The sequence below is a fragment of the Hemiscyllium ocellatum genome, chromosome 45 (genome assembly GCF_020745735.1).
Source record: "Hemiscyllium ocellatum isolate sHemOce1 chromosome 45, sHemOce1.pat.X.cur, whole genome shotgun sequence".
Taxonomy (NCBI): domain Eukaryota; kingdom Metazoa; phylum Chordata; class Chondrichthyes; order Orectolobiformes; family Hemiscylliidae; genus Hemiscyllium; species Hemiscyllium ocellatum.
Window position 1 is genome coordinate 13,510,541 of NC_083445.1, and position 19,421 is coordinate 13,529,961.

Below are 19,421 nucleotides of genomic sequence, written 5' to 3' on the forward strand. Positions count from 1 at the left end.
AAAAGTCAGGGGTGGGGATGTTCACTGACAATTGCATGATATTTTAGGATAATTCACAACTCTTCAGATACTGAAGCAGTCAGTGTCAATATTCAGCAGTACCTGGATGACATTTAGGTTTCAAGTGATTGTAATGTTTGCAAAGATCAAGGCAGTGACCATGTCCAACAAGATCATTCAATCATATCCCCTTCACATTCAAAGATGTCACCAAAGCAGAAGACCCATCATCAACATATAGGGAGTTATTATTGATCATGAACTGAAGATATGTCTTATGAATAATGTGACTGCAAGAGCAGGTCAGAGACTGCGATCCTGTCATCCTCTCTTGACTCCTTAAAGCCTGTCCAGCCAGTACTCTGCTATATTGGAAATTAGCTTCAGCAAGACTCAAAAAGCTCAAAATCATCCAGCACAATGCAGCCCACTTAACTGGCACACCAACTATCTACATCACATGGACTGCAGTATGCAAATTCAAGATGACACTTCACCACCATCTTTTGAAGGTACTTTGGGGTGTGCAACAATGTTAGCAATACCCTTACCCTGTAAAATAACGAAAAGAATTAGGTAATCTTTCCTCTAACTAATTCCGATTCTTTCCCCTTTCCTTTTAAAAAAAAAGTTCCATGGGATGTTTTACATGTAATTGGGAATGTAGACCTTGTCTTAACTCTACACTTCATCTGAAATGGAACTCGGTCAGAGCAGTATTCTCCCAGTTCTATGCTGGGGTGCTAGCCTAGATGTTTGCAATCAGAGAGCAAGGGCATTTCATACAGAGCTAGGATCACCATTTTATATCACAATTGAGACACTTGGTTAAACTTTTGAGCCTCAGTTCTTCAAAAAGCCTTGCTTTGTGAATGATGCATGTCTCTACTCAGTACATTCAAAATGTTCCATTATGCTAATTTTGCACAAGTGAAGAACTTCAAGATCTGAGCAATAGTAAGGAGATGCCCACATACTAAATAGGCATGGAAGGCTCATGCATTGTTCACAGCTTCCACTAAAACCAAGGTGAGTTTTTTTTTAAAAACGCCATCTGCTTCATATAGAAATACATTTCCAGGTTTAGAATCAATCATTTGGAGTTTGCAAAAATTTATTCTCTGGCAATCCCCAAGTGCTTACTCATGTCAAGACTGAAATCTGTCCCCTTTAACACCCTTCCACTGCGCTGCACACAAATGTAGAAAGTTCACACGAGTACCTGCTGACTGCCAATAACCCCTAAACGGAGTTGAAATACATTTCTGCTACAATCTGATGGGAGAGGCTGAACAAATCCTCCTATTGCTTGTGGCATGTCAGGGTGGCACGGCGGCTCAGCGGTTAGAACTGCTGCCTTATAGTACCAGGGGCCTGGGTTCGATTCTACCCTCCAGCGACTGTCTGTGGAGTTTGCACATTCTCCCAGTGTCTGTATGGGTTTCCTCCGGGTGCTCTAGTTTTCTCCCACAGTCCAAAGATATGCAGGTTAGGTGGACTGGCCATGGGAAAGGAGGGCTAATGGAGATAGGGTAGGGGATCTGGGTGGGAGCCCTATAGGAGTTAGTATGGACTTGAAAGACCAAAAGGCCTCCTTCCACACTATAGGGATTCTATGAATTTGCAATCACAATAGTAACCATACCCTCCAGCAAATGTTTGAATATCAATGAGGCATTTAGCTTTGAGTTCTTGTTCTTTTCCCCTCTTGAAATATACCCTTATTAAATGCTCAAAAAGCTCTTCAGCAGTCTGATGTGTCACTCACCCCCGCTTTATCGTAAGAAACTAAGATTTCAGATGGGCCAGCATCAGCCACTGCAAACTTAACTAAAAGGAGAACAACAGTAGAATAAAAAAAAAGGAGACAGTTGCGTAGTGGTAATGTCTCTAGTGATCCAGAGACCCAAATATAATAGAGTCAGGTAAACAGCATGGAAACAGACCCTTTGGTCCAACTCCTCCATGCTGACCAGATATCTTAACCCAATCTAGTCCCATTGGCCAGCACTTGGCCCATATCTCTCTAAGCCCTTCCTATTCATAAACCCATCCAGATGCCTTTTAAATGTTGTAATTGTACCATCCTCCTCCACTTCCTCTAGCAGCTCATTCCATACACGCACCACCCTCTGCGTGAGAAAGTTGTTCCTTAGGTTTCTTTTAAATCTTTCCCCTCTCACCCCAAATCTATGCCCTCTACTTCTGGATTCCTCCACCCCAGGGAAAAGACCTTGTCTATTTACCCTATGCATGCCCCTCATCATTTTATGAACCTCTATAAAGTCACTACTTAACCTCTAACATTCCAGGGGAAAACAGCTCCGGCCTAACCAACCTCTCCCTATAGGTCAAACCCTCCAACCATGGCAACAGCCTTGTAAATCTTTTCTGAACCCTTTCAAGTTTCCAACATCCTTCCGATAGAAGGGTGACCAGAATTGCACACAATATTCCTAAAGTGGCCTAGTCAATGTCCTGTACAGCCATAACATGATCGCCCAACTTCTGTACCCAATGCTCTGACCAATAAAGGAAAGCAAACCAAACAATTTCTTCATTATCCTACCTACCTGCGACTCCACTTTCAAGAAACTATGAACCTGCACTCCAAAGTTCAGCAATACTCCCCAGGACCTTACCATTAAGTGTCTAAGTCCTGCTCTGATTGACTTTCCAAAATGCAGCACTTCACATTTATCTAAATTAAACTCCTTCTGCCACTCCTCAGCCCAATGGCCCATTTGATTAAGATCCCTCTGTACACAGAGGTAACCTTCTTCACTGTCCACTACACCTCCCATTTTGGTGTCATCTGCAAACTTACTAACTATACCTGCTCTGTACACATCCAAATCATATACTCTGTGGACATCAGAACTAATCCCACTTTGCCAAGTGATGGAATTTATATGTAAATCAATAAAATCTCTCTCAGTAGTGGCCTGAAATGACCATTTACTATCGTAAAATCTTGGATTCACTAATGTCCTTCAGGGAAGGAAATCTGCCATCCTTACTTGGTCCACCCTACATGAGAGTCCAAATCCAAAGGAAATTGAAGTGAACTTAATGGCCCTCAAATAGCTGAGCAAGCCACTCTCAATTCAGGGGCATTTAGGAAATGGATAATAAATAGTGACTTCGCCAATGACATCCCATGAAAGAACAAATTCTATAAAAGTAAGCCAAAAGTCTGAAATCACAAAACAAGTGGGCAGCACGGTGGCACAGTGGTTAGCACTGTTGCCTCACAGCGCCTGAGACCCGGGTTCAATTCCTGACTCAGGCGACTGACTGTGTGGAGTTTGCACGTTCTCCCCGTGTCTGCGTGGGTTTCCTCCCACAGTCCAAAGATGTGCGGGTCAGGTGAATTGGCCATGCTAAATTGCCCGTAGTGTTAGGTAAGGGGTAAATGTAGGGGTATGGGTGGGTTGCGCTTCGGCGGGTCGGTGTGGACTTGTTGGGCCGAAGGGCCTGTTTCCACACTAAGTGATCTAATCTAATCTAAAAAATTACAGTTATTTGTAAAATCGGAATACTGGAAAAATTGCAGTTCAAAGCACTGGATATTAGCAATTGCCCAACAGCATTATCAATTACCACACTGATCATCTACTAAAGGCTGCACATCAAGCTTTTCTACATTATCTGCTTCTTGCGAACATAAAACAAAACCCATCTCCACTGCACTGAAGTTAAATCAGGGTGCACTGCAGACTGGAATTACTCATACTAACCCCTGCTGCTAGTGATTTCCATCCTTTTCTCCACATTAGCTTCTAGCCATCAGCAAGATTTATGTGACTTAATTAAATGACATAAGTGCTGACTCAGATCATACAGATTCCTGCACCATGCAATGAGCTAGCTGGTTCAGCATATAGATTGATCAAAGAGCAACTGCACACAGAAAATATCCAATAATCTGTTGTACTGCTGGGTTCAAGTCTTGAAAGACACATCCAGGTGCACAGTATAAAACACTCGGAAATCATAACTGCATCACTGCCATGCCATACTGGCTGGGAGAGCATTTCTGCACTGCATAATTGTTCTGATTAAAACATGGGCGATTTGCCTCCTGCCAATACATTTAATGGGACTATTGTGTCTGCGATTGGAGTTTCTGCCTGTATCACTAAACCCCACACTCTCCTTTCAGCGTTTTCTTTGCAGCTCACTGCTCAGCGGGCATTAAATGCAAATTCAGGTTAAGCAGCCTGCTAGTGCAATTCTGTACTTCTCATTGGATAAAGATTAATAGATGTGGAAGGAAACTACATTTACTGAAGAACAATAAAGGAAAATAATGGAGGAGATATAGCTGCCGCATGGCAGAGACCCCAACTAACTTCAGAGGGGGTTTGTGTGTGTGCATGCGTGCATGTAAAAAGAAAACAGCCATTCATTACATTTGAGGCACTAGAAAAGCTTCTTGAACATTTTTACACCTCACTACTTATTCATTCAAATAGAGCAGGGATCTTCACTATTTCTTTTAAAATGGTCACTATCAAGACTTTGGCTTCAAATCACTCTTGTGACTGGTTCTGAAGCGAGGTTCTCAGTACACATGATTTTTCAAAAGTAATAAACGCTGCATCTTAATGAGAAGATTGTAAAATTGTAGAACTTCCCTCCTACAGTCACCATTGTTCAGTTTGAGAAACGCCAGCCTTTGAATAGAGGGGTCGCAATCACTGTGACACAATTAATGATCTCTGAAATCTGGGATCAGGAACCAAGCCTCCAGTGAACAGATGTGTGCCTGGAAAGCAGCTTGACACAAAAACAGCATATGCATATCAAAATGAGGAGAAAGTATTTTATCCTTGAACTGGAGTGAGCATACAATTTGCTTTGAGATTCAAAATGTTGGAGCAGTGAAACAGAAATTACTTACACTCACCCGTCACTTAACAGCATCTGACATTAACAGGACAGTCAAGAAAGAGGTTTTTCAGCAAGCGCCTAAGGGACTTTCTAGGCAGCATAGAACAAGCAACAATAATATGAAACTTTAGCAGAAAACAGAATGTCATAGCAGACTGGACACAGTTTTTTTTTGGACATCAAAGCAAGCAAATAACTAATTCACCAATTACCATCACAGCCAGTGCTTCATATTGTCACAAGAATTGTGCAACACATTATCCAACACTAACTTTTAGTCCTCGCTTCTTATTCAAGTGCTGCTCAACTGAAGTTGAGTGGAGAACAAAGTGTTCACTGACTCTCAGCAGAAACCATTCAAATGCCTATGCGCAGAGTGCATCGAGACAAAGCTTCTTTTAAAGACAATTTGCATTTCCACCAAGGTTGCAGATGCGGAACATATTGGCAATTTCTCAGAATCTCACAGGATGCAGGGCCCACACTTCTGCACTCTCACTTGTGATGGCTCACATGGTTGTGCTGGCTAAACTGTTCATTTCATCCACGATGTTCCAACCACTACCTGAATTTCTTTTTTTGGAAAAACACACCAGACAGAGCATAAACATACCTCAATCCTGACCCAGTTTGTGAAAGCAGCCTGCAATATTTCGATAAACAACTTGCACATGGAACTCTCAACCTTTTCACAGGGTCAATTCTAACAGCTTGGATCTTTGACTCCATTCATTCTGAAGGCTGGAATGAGCAGGAAAGCACCCTCAGGTTATGAACTCAGTTTCTCACCCCATTTGTACACTTTCACTATGCCTGCTTATTCCTATCTCCATAAACACTGCCTGCGTCTATTCTTGCCTCAGCTCATCTCTCATGCTGCACATCTTGGTTCTCTTTGGATCCAACTACTTCCATGCACTTCTAGTCAACTTCAGATGATCTATAGCTGGTGTCCGGACTTGCACCAAAGCCCCTTGCTTCTATGTGCATCATCATACACTGGCTCCCAACTAAACAATGCCCTCTTTTTCCAATCATTCCAAGGCCATTCCCCACCTTATGCCTATGAACATTATCAACCCTGCCGGCACGTGTTTGACTCTGTTCTTGTGAGCATCCCCTTTTTAAAAAATTATATAATTAATGACACCATCTTCAGCAAATCAAGACCTCAATTTCAAGAGGGAATTTCAATCTATATCTGCCCCTTAAAGATTCTCCCTGGACTCTAGCCTACTAATGCAGACTTTGGTCATTCTCCCCAATAAAGTGGTGTCAAATTCTGATCATCAAATCTGTGAAGTGCCTTGGCAGCTTATTGTTATTACTTCAAGTTTCTTGAGAGAAAATTGAATTAACAGAAACAGAGCTACTAGGTATATGAAAAAGGAACATGCATTTATATAGCACATTCATAACCATAGAAGGCCACAAAATGTTTGCTTGACATGTAGCAACAGTGATAATGCAAGAAAACTGAAGTCAACTTTCATATAGCAAGCTCAAACAGGCAAGATAGTAACATGATAAACTGTTTTGTATTAGTATGAAGAGAGAGACAGCATACTTACAATGTCAGCACAATAACAAGCAGCTGATAAAAGCCCCAGGGCATGGGTAATTAAAAAAAGAAAATAACCAGGTTCCAAATCACCAAATAAACACAGCTTTATTTTCTCTGTGTATGCAGATTTACCAAAACTCACTGTGGGAGCCACAACGCTGCATTAGAGCAGTAAGTTTGCACTCCTTTGCCTGCATGACTGTAGGCATTGGGGCCTTGGTTGTGATAACCCTGCAGTAAGAAAGGAGAAAGCAAGGACCGCAGATGCTGGCGATCAGAGTCGAGAGTGTGGTATTGGAAAAGCACGGCAAGTCAGGCAGCAACCAAGGAGCAGGAAAAGAGGTTTTGGGCATAAGCCCTTCACCAGGAATGGGACAGGGCATATGCCCGAAACAGTGATTCTCCTGCTCCTCGGATGCTGTCTGACACTGCTTTTCCAGCCCCACACACTCAAACCTGCAATAAGAAAATCTGTTGACAAACACCACCACAAGACCTACAATTAATAGCTATTTGGTAAAATAATCGAGAATGGCTGTAACCAGCGTCCAGGAAATGATAGGAGAGAAAATAGCCTAAGTACACAGCGAGAGCTGCATATACAGAAGCTACCAGTGAGTGAGAACAAGTTGTTTTGTTGTCTAATGAAAGTATTTACAGAATAGAAATAGCCAAACAGGTTTGTGCCACTGTTAAAGTCAAAAATATTTCCTATTCTCAATCAACATTGCTCCTTCTGTTTTTATTTAATTTCTCTTAAATATAATCATTCAAACAAAAAGCTAGTGAACTTGGGGTAATAAGTATTGATGTCTTGAAAAATGTCCATATTACAGAGGTGATACTGGACACCTTAAAATGCATAAGGATGGATAATTCCCTGGGACCTGATCAGATGTTAGCCAGAACTTTGTGGGAAGCTAGGAAAGAGTTTACTGGGCCCCTTGCTGAGACATTTGTATATCGATAGCCACAGGTAAGGGGCCGGAAGATGGGTGGTTGGCTAATGTGGTGCCATCATTTAAGAAATGGGCATTGGACATACATATGGATAATAATGGAACAGTGCAAGTTAGATGAGCATCAGATTATTTTCACAGCTCAGTGCAACATTGAGGGCCGAAGGGCCTGTACTGTGCTGTAACGTTCTATCAAGGCTGTAAGGAAAAGCTCAGGAACTACAGGTTGGTGAATGTTACACCAGTGGTAGGCTGTTGGAGGGGTTCTGAGATACAGGATTTCCAAGCATTTGGAAACAAGAACTGATTAGGAAGTCAACATGGCTTTGTGCATGGGAAATAGTGTCTAACTTGACTGACATTTTTGAAGAGGTGATAAAGAAGATTGATGAAAACAGAGTGATAAGACATTGTCTATATGAACGTCAGCAAAGTTTTCACATGGTACCTTGATTAGTAAGGCTAGATCACGTGATCTGGACAAAATAGGATTGAAGATAGGACAGGGCAGTTTTTCAGACTGAAGGCCTGTGACCAGCAGCGTGTCACAAAAATCACTACTGGGCCCACTGCTTTTTGTCATTTTTATTAAATGATTTGGATTTGAATACAGGAGGTACGGTTAGTAAGTTTGCAGATGACACCAAAGTTAGAGGTGTAGTGGACAGCGTAGGTCAGAGTACAACAGAATCTTGATCAGATGGGCCAATGGGCTGAGGATTGGCAGGTGGAGTTTTATGTAGAGACATGTGAGGTGTTGCATTTTGGCAAGGCAAACCAGGCAGGACTCATACAGGGCCCTAGGGAGCGTTGCCAAACAAAGAGACCTAGTGGAATCAGGGTGGTAAAGATGCTTGCCTTCATTGGTCAGAACATTGCGTATAGGAAAATGTCAAGCTGCTGGCTTTATAAGGCATTGTTGAGGCCACTTTTGGAATACTGTGCACAATTCAGGTCGCTCTTCTATAACAAGGATGTTGTTGACAGAGTACAGAAAAGATTTACAAAGACTTTGGCAGGTTGGAGGGTTTGAGCTTTCAGGACAGGCTGAATATGCTGGAGCTGTTTTCCCTGCAGCATCCAAGGCTGAGGGAGTGACCTTAGAGTTTTATAAAATCAGGAGGGGCATGGATAGGGTGAATAGCCAAAGTGTTTTTTCGGGTGGGGGTGGAAGACCTCCACAGCAGGAGGGCATAGGCTTACAGCAAGAGGGGCAAGATTTAAAAGGGACTAGAGAGGTATATTTTTCAAGCAGAGGGTGGTGTATGCCTGGAAAAAGCCATCAGTAGAAGTGTTAGGGGCTGATACATTACAACATTTAAAAGGTATTTGGATGGGTACATAAATAGGAAAGCTTTAGAGGGATATGGGCCAAATGGAACTAGGACAGATTGGGACATCTGGTCAACATGATGATTTGGACTGAAGTGTCTGTTTCCATGTTGTATCAATCACTATGACTCTATAACCTTCACAAATCACCTTAACTACTCTCAATGGTAAAAAAAACTTCACACAGTCTCAGTTTAAATAAAAGTCCTCCCAGAGTTCATGACTGATTTTAAAAAATCGTTCTCAGGAAGAGTGTCACTGGCAAGTCCAGTCCTACCATGGATCCCTAATTGGCTGGAGGCAGTGGTGGAGGAAAGCTGCGTTCTTGAAACACTGCGATCCTTGTGGTATAAAGGGAACCAACAATGCTCTTAGGAAGCGAATTCCAGGATTTGTCCATGACACCAAGGGATCTGCAATTCAGTTCCAAGTCAGGATGGTGAGCCACTTGGATGGGGAACTGCAAGTGGTGGCCCTCCTATGCACCTGCTGCTCCTGCCCTTTTAGATGGTAGAGTTTGAAGGTTTAGAATGTGTTTTTGATGGAGATTTGGTGCGTTATGCAGTGCATCTTGTAGATGGCTCATACTGCTGCACGCAGCAGGCAGTGGAAAATATTCTAACACACTCCTGACTTGTTCCTTGTAAACTGTGAACAGATTTCAGGGAGTCTGGAGTGAATTCCTCACCACAGAATTTCTTGCATCTAACTTGCTCTTGAAGCCACAATATTGGCAGATGGCTGGTCAGTTCAGTTTCTGGTATCCCCAGAGCATTGATAGTGGGGGGATTTAGTGTTTGTAATGCCACTGAATATCAAAGGAGGAGAAGCTGGGTTATCTCTTCCTTGAGATGGTCATTGTCTGACATTTGCTTGATTTGAATGTTACACGCCACCTTTCATCGCAAACCTGAAAATTGTCCAGGTCTTGCTGCATATATAGACAGACTGCTTCAGTAAGCAAGAGTTGCGAATGGTGCTGAACATTGTGTAATCATCAGCAAATATACCCATTTCTGACCTTATGGTGGAGGGAAGATCATCGATGAAACAACCAAAGATGGTTAGGGCCAGGACACTAGACCGAGGAGCAACAGCAGAGATAACCTGGAACAGAAATGATTAATCTCCAGAAACTACAACCATCTTCCTTTGTGCCAGGCATGATTCCAACCAGCAGAGATTTAACCCCTCCTCAATTCCCATAGACACCAGTTTTAGTATGGCATCAAGAGGCCCTAACAAGTCAAATGCTGCCTTGATGTCAAGGACAGTCACTCTTACCTAACCACTGAAATTCAGTTTCTTTCAATATTTTTGGATCAAAGCCACAACGAGGTTAGGAGAGGAGTGGCACTGACAGAACACAAACTCAGCAGATTATTATTGAGGAAGCGCCACTCAATAGCACCATCTACAACCTCTCGCTTTGATGATTAATGGTATTAATTGGATTTGTCTTCTTTCCATGAACAGGACACATCTGGGTAATTTTCCACTGTCAGGTAAATGACAGCGTTGTAGCTGTTGCCAGGGTGCAGATAATTCTGGTGGGCAAGTCTACAGCACTATTGTCAAAATACCACTGGGAGACATCATGTCTTTGAACACTTTGATATCATGTAGGATGACTCAAAAGTGGTATCTGAAATGGCTGGAGATCTCAGGAAAAAGCAGAGATGTAAGGTTTACCATCACTTACTTCTGGCATTTACAGCACTTGGGGTTGTTCACATCTACCCTATCAAACTGGTCTAAAACCCTATAAAACACACACACTCTAGCAAGTCCCTCTCACTGCTTCCATAGAGCTCAAGCCTGTTCAATCTCTGAAGCCGAGCACAATCAGTAAAAAACAAGTGGAAAACCATGATTCAGTTTATACAAACTAACCACCATCTATTGCTCATTGGGAAGGATGACTACAACACTGCAGTCAGTCAGTCTGAGACACAGACACAGAATGCAAGAACTCTCACATACAGGCCTGCCCACTACCCAAGGTCAGAAGAGGCCTGATCCAACCACTTACAAATTACTGAATGGTCATTTTATAAGCCAGACTATAATGTTGGTGCGGTCTAGACACACTCTACATGTCACCCAACTAAGCAATGACATTAAGACAATCTGTCGAATCCCCCTAAACCTCAGAGCGAGAGAGCACAGGTCAGAGTCACCACAATGAAATGCTCCAGCATTGTTCCCTTTTGGAGGCATCGCGGTGAGCTTAAAAGCCCTTCCAGAATTTGACTGCACAATTGGCATAGACACTGCTCTACCACAAAGATGCTAAAGCATTAATGTGGCTGTTCTAAAAGGTCCTTCCATTTCCTCAGTTTAGACAGGGACCTGCCAGCAACAATGTGGCAAAGTTAGGTAAGTTTGCAGATGATACAAAGATAGGACAACTAATGTTGAGGAGGTGGGGAGGCTGCAGAAGGAATTGGAAATGCTAGGTGAGTGGCAAAGCAGCAGCAGCAATGGAATAAAATGCAGAAAAGTGCAAGGTTACATATTTTATTGGGAAGAATAGAGAAGTAAACTATTTTCTAAACGGGGAGGCTGAAAATAAATCTGAAGCAGAAAGAGACTTGGCAGTCCTTTTTCAGGTTAAGATGCAGGTTCAGTTGGTGATTAAGAAGGTAAGTGCAATGCTGGCAATCATTTCGAGAGGGCTAGAAAACAAGAGCAGAGACGTACTGCTAAAGCTTTACAAGATTCCGGACAGAACACATTTGAAATATGGTCGGCAGTTTTGGCGCCCATACCCAAGGAAAGGTATCCTGCTGTTGGAAGAATCCTGGGGATGAAGGGCTTGTCATATGAGGAATGGTTGAGGACTCTGGGTCTGTACTTGGGAGTTTCGAAAGGCAGGGGGACCTTTAGAACAGAGAGGAGGAGGAATTTCCTCAGTCAGAGGGTGATGAGTCTGTGGAACTAATTATTGCAGAGTGTTGTGTAGGACAAGTCATCGAGTGTATTCAAGACAGATATAGATAGATTCTTGATCATTAAGGGATCAAGGGTTATACAGTCATAGAATCATAGAGATGTACAGCACGAAAGCAGATCTTTTAGTCCAACTTGTCCATGCCGACTAGATATCCCAAACTAAATCTAGCCCCATTTGCCAGCACTTGGCCCATATCCCTCCAAATCCTTCCTATTCATGTACCCACCCAGATGCTTTTTAAATGCTGCAATTGTACCAGCCTCCACCATCTCCTCTGGCAGCTAATTCCATACACACACCAGCCTCTGTGTGAAAACATTGCCCCTTGGGTCTCTTTTTATCTTTCCCCTCTCACCCTAAACTTATGCCCTCTCGTACTGAACTCCCCCACCCCAGGGAAAAGACCTTGGCTATTCACACTATCCAAGCCCCTCATGATTTTATAAACCTCTATAAGTTCACCATCAGCCTGTGACACTCCTGGAAAAACAGCCCTAGCCTATTCAACCTCCCCCTATAGCTCAAACCCTCCAACCCTGGCAACATCCTATGGTTATGGAGGGTTATGGAGAGAAGGAGAATGGAAAACATCCTCGAGGGAAACAATAGAGAAACATATCAATCATGATCAAATGGCACAGCAAACTCAATGTTTGAATGGCCTAATTATGTTCCTATATCTTATGGTCTAACATTGTTCCCCAACTGACAAGATCACAGCAACACATTTTCAAATATGTGAAGGGTTTGGGAACATCGGAGTAAATGACTTGATACAGTATGAACAGTCAACTTTCTCTTCAATTATATCTGCTCCCTACCTATTTCCCCATGGCCCTGAAGAGGTAACGTAACCACCATTGGGACACAGGGATGACAGTTTCATGATGCTTGCATCAAACAAATATCTGTCAATGAAGACGGTAGAACTGTCTCAAAATGGTTGGAGAAGGTTTATCCCAGGCCATTAACACAATCTCCCCCATTGCACGCTCAGAAAATAAACTGCACCGAGACAGGCAGCAACAAGAGTCTACAAAATCAACTACAGATAACCTCTTTGAATAGCCAATTTCTGTATCACCAGAACACACCAGAGTCCACACCAACAGACACCCATTGTTGCACTTAAGTCCAATTTATTCTAGAGTGCACAAGATCTCAGGTGAAAGATTCTCTGCTCATTACTTTTTAAGAAATGCTTTTGAAGCCAAGGGGAAGAAAAACAGAATTATCATTTCCTGTTAGTACCTAACAATCACAATGTTGCACAATATGGTTAAATACAGAGCAGAGCTCCTCTACAACAGTTCCAAGAAGGGTCGATTACACTGCTGAAAAATTAATCAGTTAGTTACTTCAAAACAATCTGGTTTGTCCTCTTGAAAACTGCAGATTTTGCGCCAACTGTTCAAAAAAACCGTTAGTCAAGAAAGAGGAACATTCGAGTGAGTAGAGGAGAATGAATGGGTTTTAGCTTGCTGGCCAATGTACAGCATTACATGCTGATCACAAAAATATATTTCTCATTTTGTACAAGTAAGAAAATACTCCCAAAAGAACTTTTAATTACATCAAGGAGAGCAATGAGGCCCATCTAATCACTACAAGCATCAACTGTGTTATTATACTACATTCCGAGACAGTTGGGTCATATCTAAGGTCATGTCACTGCAAACAACTCCCAAACCTAACTTGCTTCTAGTGGTACAGAACCATAACCAACACCTAATGCAGAGCTAAGCGTTATACAAGATCAGAAAAAAAAATGATGTGGAGGTACCAATGTTGAACTGGCGTGGACAAAGTCAAAAATCTACTTTAAAGAAAGGCTTTCTCCATAGCCCAGCTTGGTGACAGTAAATAACATGTTGCACGAGGATATGCAGAGCTGAATAATAAAGCAGGTGCTCAAATGTGCGCACACCAAGAGGTACAAATTTCAGCGCTAGCAATACAAGCTATCTCGTGGAACAAGGATTCTTGCAGCCATCCGACAAGAGTATAGTGATTGCGAATATTCTGCCAGCAAACATTTGGGTCCACGTTGAAATAATAACGTTTGGCTATTTGGTAATAACTAACACATGATGTTGAGCCCAAATCAGGAGCTAAGGGGTGTAACTGCACTTATTGCGAGAAGTTTTAGGGACTGGTCACAGCTGCTGAAGGCTAAAATAGTTAACAATCTCCCCCACAAAACTTCCAGCACCCCACTCAGTAGCAGCACACAAGTATCACCTCCAGCTCAGAAATGGACAACCCCACACTAGGTTCAAGTTGATCTCTTAGAATCTAGAATGTGCATTTCTAGATCTTGGCCTCATCAGGTTGATAGTTGCCTCAAATCTAAATCAGTAGATTGCAGCTCTGATTTACATTTGAGGAAGTTGAGCAGAAACTATAGGCTGGCACTCCCAGTAATGTTGAGAGTGTGCTTCAGTGCACAGGCTGCAGTCTTTTGGCCAAGATGTTGAACGGAGGACCCATGCATCCTGTCAGGTGGTGGTAACAGATCCTTGCTTACTATTTGGAAGGAGCATGGATGTTTTCCCCAGCCAAAAGCATGCAAAAAAAAGTAACGATCTCATTGCTATTTGTGGGAGCTTGTTGCAAGTACTACATTAGACAAATAAAAACTAAAAGGACTGCAGATGCTGTAAATCAGAAACAAGTACAAAAACCGTTCAAAAAGTTCAACAGCTCTGGCAGGTGGACGGGGGCAGTGTTGGACGGGGCTGGGGGCAGGTGGGGGTACAGAGTTGGACGGTGGTTGGGGGCATGGGCTCGCGCGCAGTGGACTACTGCTCGTCTCCTGAATGGGGAGCAGACTTAAAAAACTCCGAGCTCAAGAGGAAAGGCATTTAATAGATTAACCAAATAATCAATTATCTGAACAAAGTAGTGCCCATCCATCTCATTCGGATAATCGAGGTTCCTCTGTATATCCAGGGTTACCACGGGAAGTGAGGAATGAGATTGCTGTACCTCTGGCGATGATCTTTGCATCCTCACTCTCCACAGGAATGGTACCGAATGATTGGAGGGAGACAAATGTTCAAGAAAGGGAATAGGGAAATTCCTGGGTATTACAGAGAAGTCTGTCTTATGTTTGTGGAAAGCAAGGTACTAGAAAGGATTCTGAGAGATAGGATTTATGACTATTTGGAAAAACAATTTGATTAAAGATAGTCAGCATGGCCTTGTGAGGGGCAAGTTATGCCTCACACAGCCATACTGAGTTCTTTGAGAATGTGACAAAATAAGTTGACGATGGTTGAGCAGCGGATGTGGTGTGTACATGGATTTCAGTCAGGCATTTCATAAGGTTCCCCCCTGGAAGGCTCATTCAGAAAGTTAGGACGTACGGGATACAGGAAAATTTGGCTGTCTGGATACAGAATTTGCTGGCCAAAAGACGACAGCGAGGAGTAGTGGATGGAAAGTATTCTGCCTGGAGGTCGATGACTAGTGCTGTTCAGCGGGGATCTGCTCTTTGTAGCTTCTATAAATGACAAGGATAAAGAAGTGATTGGTATGTCTGCCGATGACACAAAGGTCAGTAGTGCTGTAGATTGTGTTGCAGGCTACAAGACATGGACAGGATGCAGAGCTGAACTGAGAAGTGGCAGATGGAGTTCAAACTGGATAAATGAAATGATTAATTTTGCAAGGTTGAGCCTGAATGCTGAATACAGGGTTAAAGACATGATTCTTGGCAGTGTAGAGGAACAGCAGGATCTTGGGGCCCACTTATATGGATCCCTCAAAGTTGCCACCTAAGTTGATACGATTGTGAAGGTGTTTTGACTTTCATTAACAGGAGGACTGAGTCGCAAGGTTTTGCTGCACCTCTATAAAACGCTGGTTGGACCACACTTGGAACACTGGGTCCAGTTCTGGTCACCTCATTGTAGGAAGGATGTAGATGCTTTAGACAGTGTGCAGAGGAGATTTACCAGGATACTGCCCAGATTGGAGGGCTTGGCTCATGAAGAGAAGTTGGGTAAGCTAGGGATTTTCAAATTGGAGAGAAAGAAGAGAAGGGACTTGATAGAGGTGAACAAGTAATGAGAGGCAATAGATAGAGCAGATAGCCAAAGAATTCTCCCTAGGGTAGAAACTGCTGTCACGGGGGGTTGTAATTTTAAGGTGATTGGAGGAAGGTATTGGGGAGATGTCAGAGGTAGATTGTTTTTGCAGAGTGTGGTGGGTGCATGGAATGCACTGCCAGCAGTGGTAGTAGAGTCAGAGATACTAGGGACATTTAAGCAACTGCTGGACAAGCACATGGACAGCAGTAAATTGAGGGACGTGTAGGTTAGCACAAGATAAATGGTCAGCACAACATCGTGGATTGAAGGGCCTGTACTATTCTATGTTAAGAGCTGTGAATCGTGGAATAATTGAAAGATACATACAAGTCTGAAGCAAAGAAAGAGGATTGCAAGAGTTAGAGATATTCAAAGGTAATTGTATTAATCTAAAAGTTTGGGTATTGAGGAACTAGGAGCCTAGGTTAACAAGGGTAGGAGTGATTAACAGTTCCCCAATTCAAAATCATACATTCAGCAAGTGAGGTGGGTGTTTATTCTACCAGTGGATTGTCTAGGCACAAGGTGTAACATTCACATGCATCTCAAATCAGCTAGCTTTGCAGAAAGAGAAAAGATTTGCTCAGCGTGTATTTGATCGCTCTGGGTAATGAACACCAACCCAAAGTCAACTTTAAAATGTAACAAATTGAGCAATCAACACCAGGCTTGCAACTGGAGTAGGATAAAAAGGTAATGGTCCAATTATTATACTGGGGAGGAAGATAACTTCAGAGATTTAAAGAATCATGTTCAGTAACTGTCACAAAGTATCACTGGAAGGGATAACATCAGGAGTCCATGAATTCTGTGAATAGTTGATACTGTAAAGACTTGACCTGAAAGCACTACCATACAGGATAAACAACAGGGTGTTTCCATAAAATGAGTAATTTTTACAAGTTATTCAAGCCTCTCACCTCCTGCTCCTGTTTAGTGTCACCAAACTGTTTAGTTGCAGCGTTTTTTTGTGCAGATAGAATATGACAATCTAATAGATGACTTAATGCTTTCAACATCCACAATTACAGACTGTAGCAACTCACTTAAATTTGGGGAAATTTCCCAAATTGACAAGTTACAGCAAACCCTGAAGATCTGAAATAAATAATAGGACCATCTGGAGATTCTGCTAAGAACTGAGACATGTTCAGGTTTTTTAAGATCTGAACAAAGATATTCACAAGATGAGAAGGACCAGAACAAGGCAAAAAGAGGAGACTCAGTCACAAAGATCACTCAGAAAATGTGCAGGAAGGGAAATGATGAATTAGTTAAATGGAAGAAAACAATCAAAGGAAACACACCGAGGCAGAGTGTGTCTGTGGGGAAGTAGGGAAATAAAAAGATAGAAAATACTGATTAGATTAGATTACCTATAGTGTGGAAACAAGGCCTCCGGACCAACCAGTCCACACCGACCCCCCGAAGAGTAACCCATCCAGACCCATTTCCCTCTGACTAATGCACCTAACACTACGGTCAATTTAGCACTGCCAATTCACCTGACCTGCACATCTTTGGACTGTGGGAGGAAACCCACGCAGAACACAGGGAGAAGGTCTGCGTGGAGCTTGCACAGTCACACAAGGCTGGAACTGAACCCGGATCCCTGGCACGGTAAGGCAGCAATGCTAACACCGTGCCACCCCAGCATTGTCCTCCATATTGAATGATCTCCAAATTCATGGTTGGTCACTGATAGATCCAAGGGCAGTACGATGGCTCAGGGTTAGACTGCTGCCTCATGGCACCAGGGTCCCAGGTTCAATTCCAACCTTGGGTGACTGTGTGGAGTTTGCACATTCTCCCCGTGTCTGTGTGGGTTCCTCCCACAGTCTAAAGATGCGCAGGTTAGGGTGAATTGGCAATGGGAAATTGTCCATCGTGTGAGGCGCATTAGTCAGAGGGAAATGGGCCTGGGTGGGTTACTCTTCAGGGGGTCGGTGTGGACTGGTTGGGCTGAAGGGCCTGTTTCCACACTGTTGGGAATCTAATCTAATCTGTGGGGCATGTGGCCACATGGAAGAGGGGAGTTCCACAATATTCTGTAACCCGATAACAAACCTGTTTAACAGCAACAAGAGCCCAGACTGGGCCTGCCTGACGGATTAATAACTCAGCAGCATTTTCCTCATGATTATTGTAAAATACCCAGACGATCAGTTTTAAACAACCCTGTAGCACGGGCCCGGGGGAAGGGGGGAGAGCAGACGCCGCAGGGACAGAGACCTCGGCCTTTCCTCAGCGACAACATGTGGGAGAGTTACCCCACAGCCTGGGCCTGGGCCCCCGGGTACCCAGTCTCTCCCGGTCCCCGGCCTCTCCCTCCCCCCTGTCCCCGGGACTGGGCCCGGGTCCCCGGCCTCTCCCTCCCCCCTGTCCCCGGGACTGGGCCCGGGTCCCCGGGTCCCCGGCCTCTCCCTCCCCCCTGTCCCCGGGACTGGGCCCGGGTCCCCGGTCTCTCCCTCCCCCCTGTCCCCGGGACTGGGCCCGGGTCCCCGGCCTCTCCCTCCCCCCTGTCCCCGGGACTGGGCCCGGGTCCCCGGTCTCTCCCTCCCCCCTGTCCCCGGGACTGGGCCCGGGTCCCCGGTCTCTCCTTCCCCCCTGTCCCCGGGACTGGGCCCGGGTCCCCGGTCTCTCCTTCCCCCCTGTCCCCGGGACTGGGCCCGGGTCCCCGGTCTCTCCTTCCCCCCTGTCCCCGGGACTGGGCCCGGGTCCCCGGTCTCTCCCTCCCCCCTGTCCCCGGGACTGGGCCCGGGTCCCCGGTCTCTCCCTCCCCCCTGTCCCCGGGCCCACACTCACTGCTGTAGAGGCTGATGAACGCGCTGTCCTGGGTGGTTTTAATCTCTAGTTTAAGCGGCTGTTGGTCTGAGCGCCGCTGGATCTCCCCGTTCTGATCCCCGATCGACACCAGCCGCACGCCCGGGAACACCGTGGTCGCCATTTTCTGTTTTAAAAAAAAGTCCCCCAGTGGAGCCCTCTCTCGCGCGCACACGCGCCCTCGCTCGCTCGCGACACCCTCCGACCGGCTCAGGGAGCGCGGGCCGGGCTCGGCCCAACCCCTCCCCCTTTTTAACAAGGCGCGGGTCCGCGGCGGCGTGCGTTCCCGCCACCACACGGGGGAGCCCGAGGGCCACGGGGAGGGAAGCTGCATTACCGGGATCTGACCACGAGAGGACGCGCGTTCCCACCACACACGGGGGAGCCCGAGAGCCACGGGGCGGGGAGCTGTAATACCCGGATCTGAGCACAAGAGGACGCTCGTTTCCAACACGACGGCGTTATGCTGTAATACTGGGTCAAACCATCGGAGGCGCTATGTTAACAAATATCACACAGCTACCTCATGGAGAAGGAGCAGCGCTCCGAGAGCTTGTGCTTCCAGTTAAACTTGTTGACGGTAACCTGGTGTTGGGTGATTTTTAACTTTGTACACTCCAGTCCAACAGGTTTATTTGGAACCACCATCTTTCGAAGCGCTGCTCCTTCATCAGGTGGTTTGTGGAGCAGGATCACAAGACGCAGAATTTATATCAAAAGGTTACAGTGTTTTGTGGTTGAAATATATTAAACAAACGTAGATTAGGTCTTTCATCTTTTAGAGTGGGTTTGCTAAC

The 19,421-nt window shown here is 44.5% G+C and overlaps 1 protein-coding gene across 3 annotated transcripts in view; it reads right to left on the bottom strand.

Annotated features, from left to right (window-relative positions):
- Positions 1-18,818, bottom strand: part of carm1 (coactivator-associated arginine methyltransferase 1) — a 78,742-nt gene extending 59,924 nt beyond the window's left edge. For all 3 annotated transcript variants that reach the window (XM_060854893.1, XM_060854892.1, XM_060854891.1), the window contains exon 1: positions 18,607-18,818. In XM_060854893.1, the coding sequence (XP_060710876.1) occupies positions 18,607-18,748 (142 nt within the window). In that variant the 5' untranslated portion in view covers positions 18,749-18,818. The remainder of the gene's footprint in view (positions 1-18,606) is intronic.
- Between the last annotated feature and the right edge of the window lie 603 nt (positions 18,819-19,421).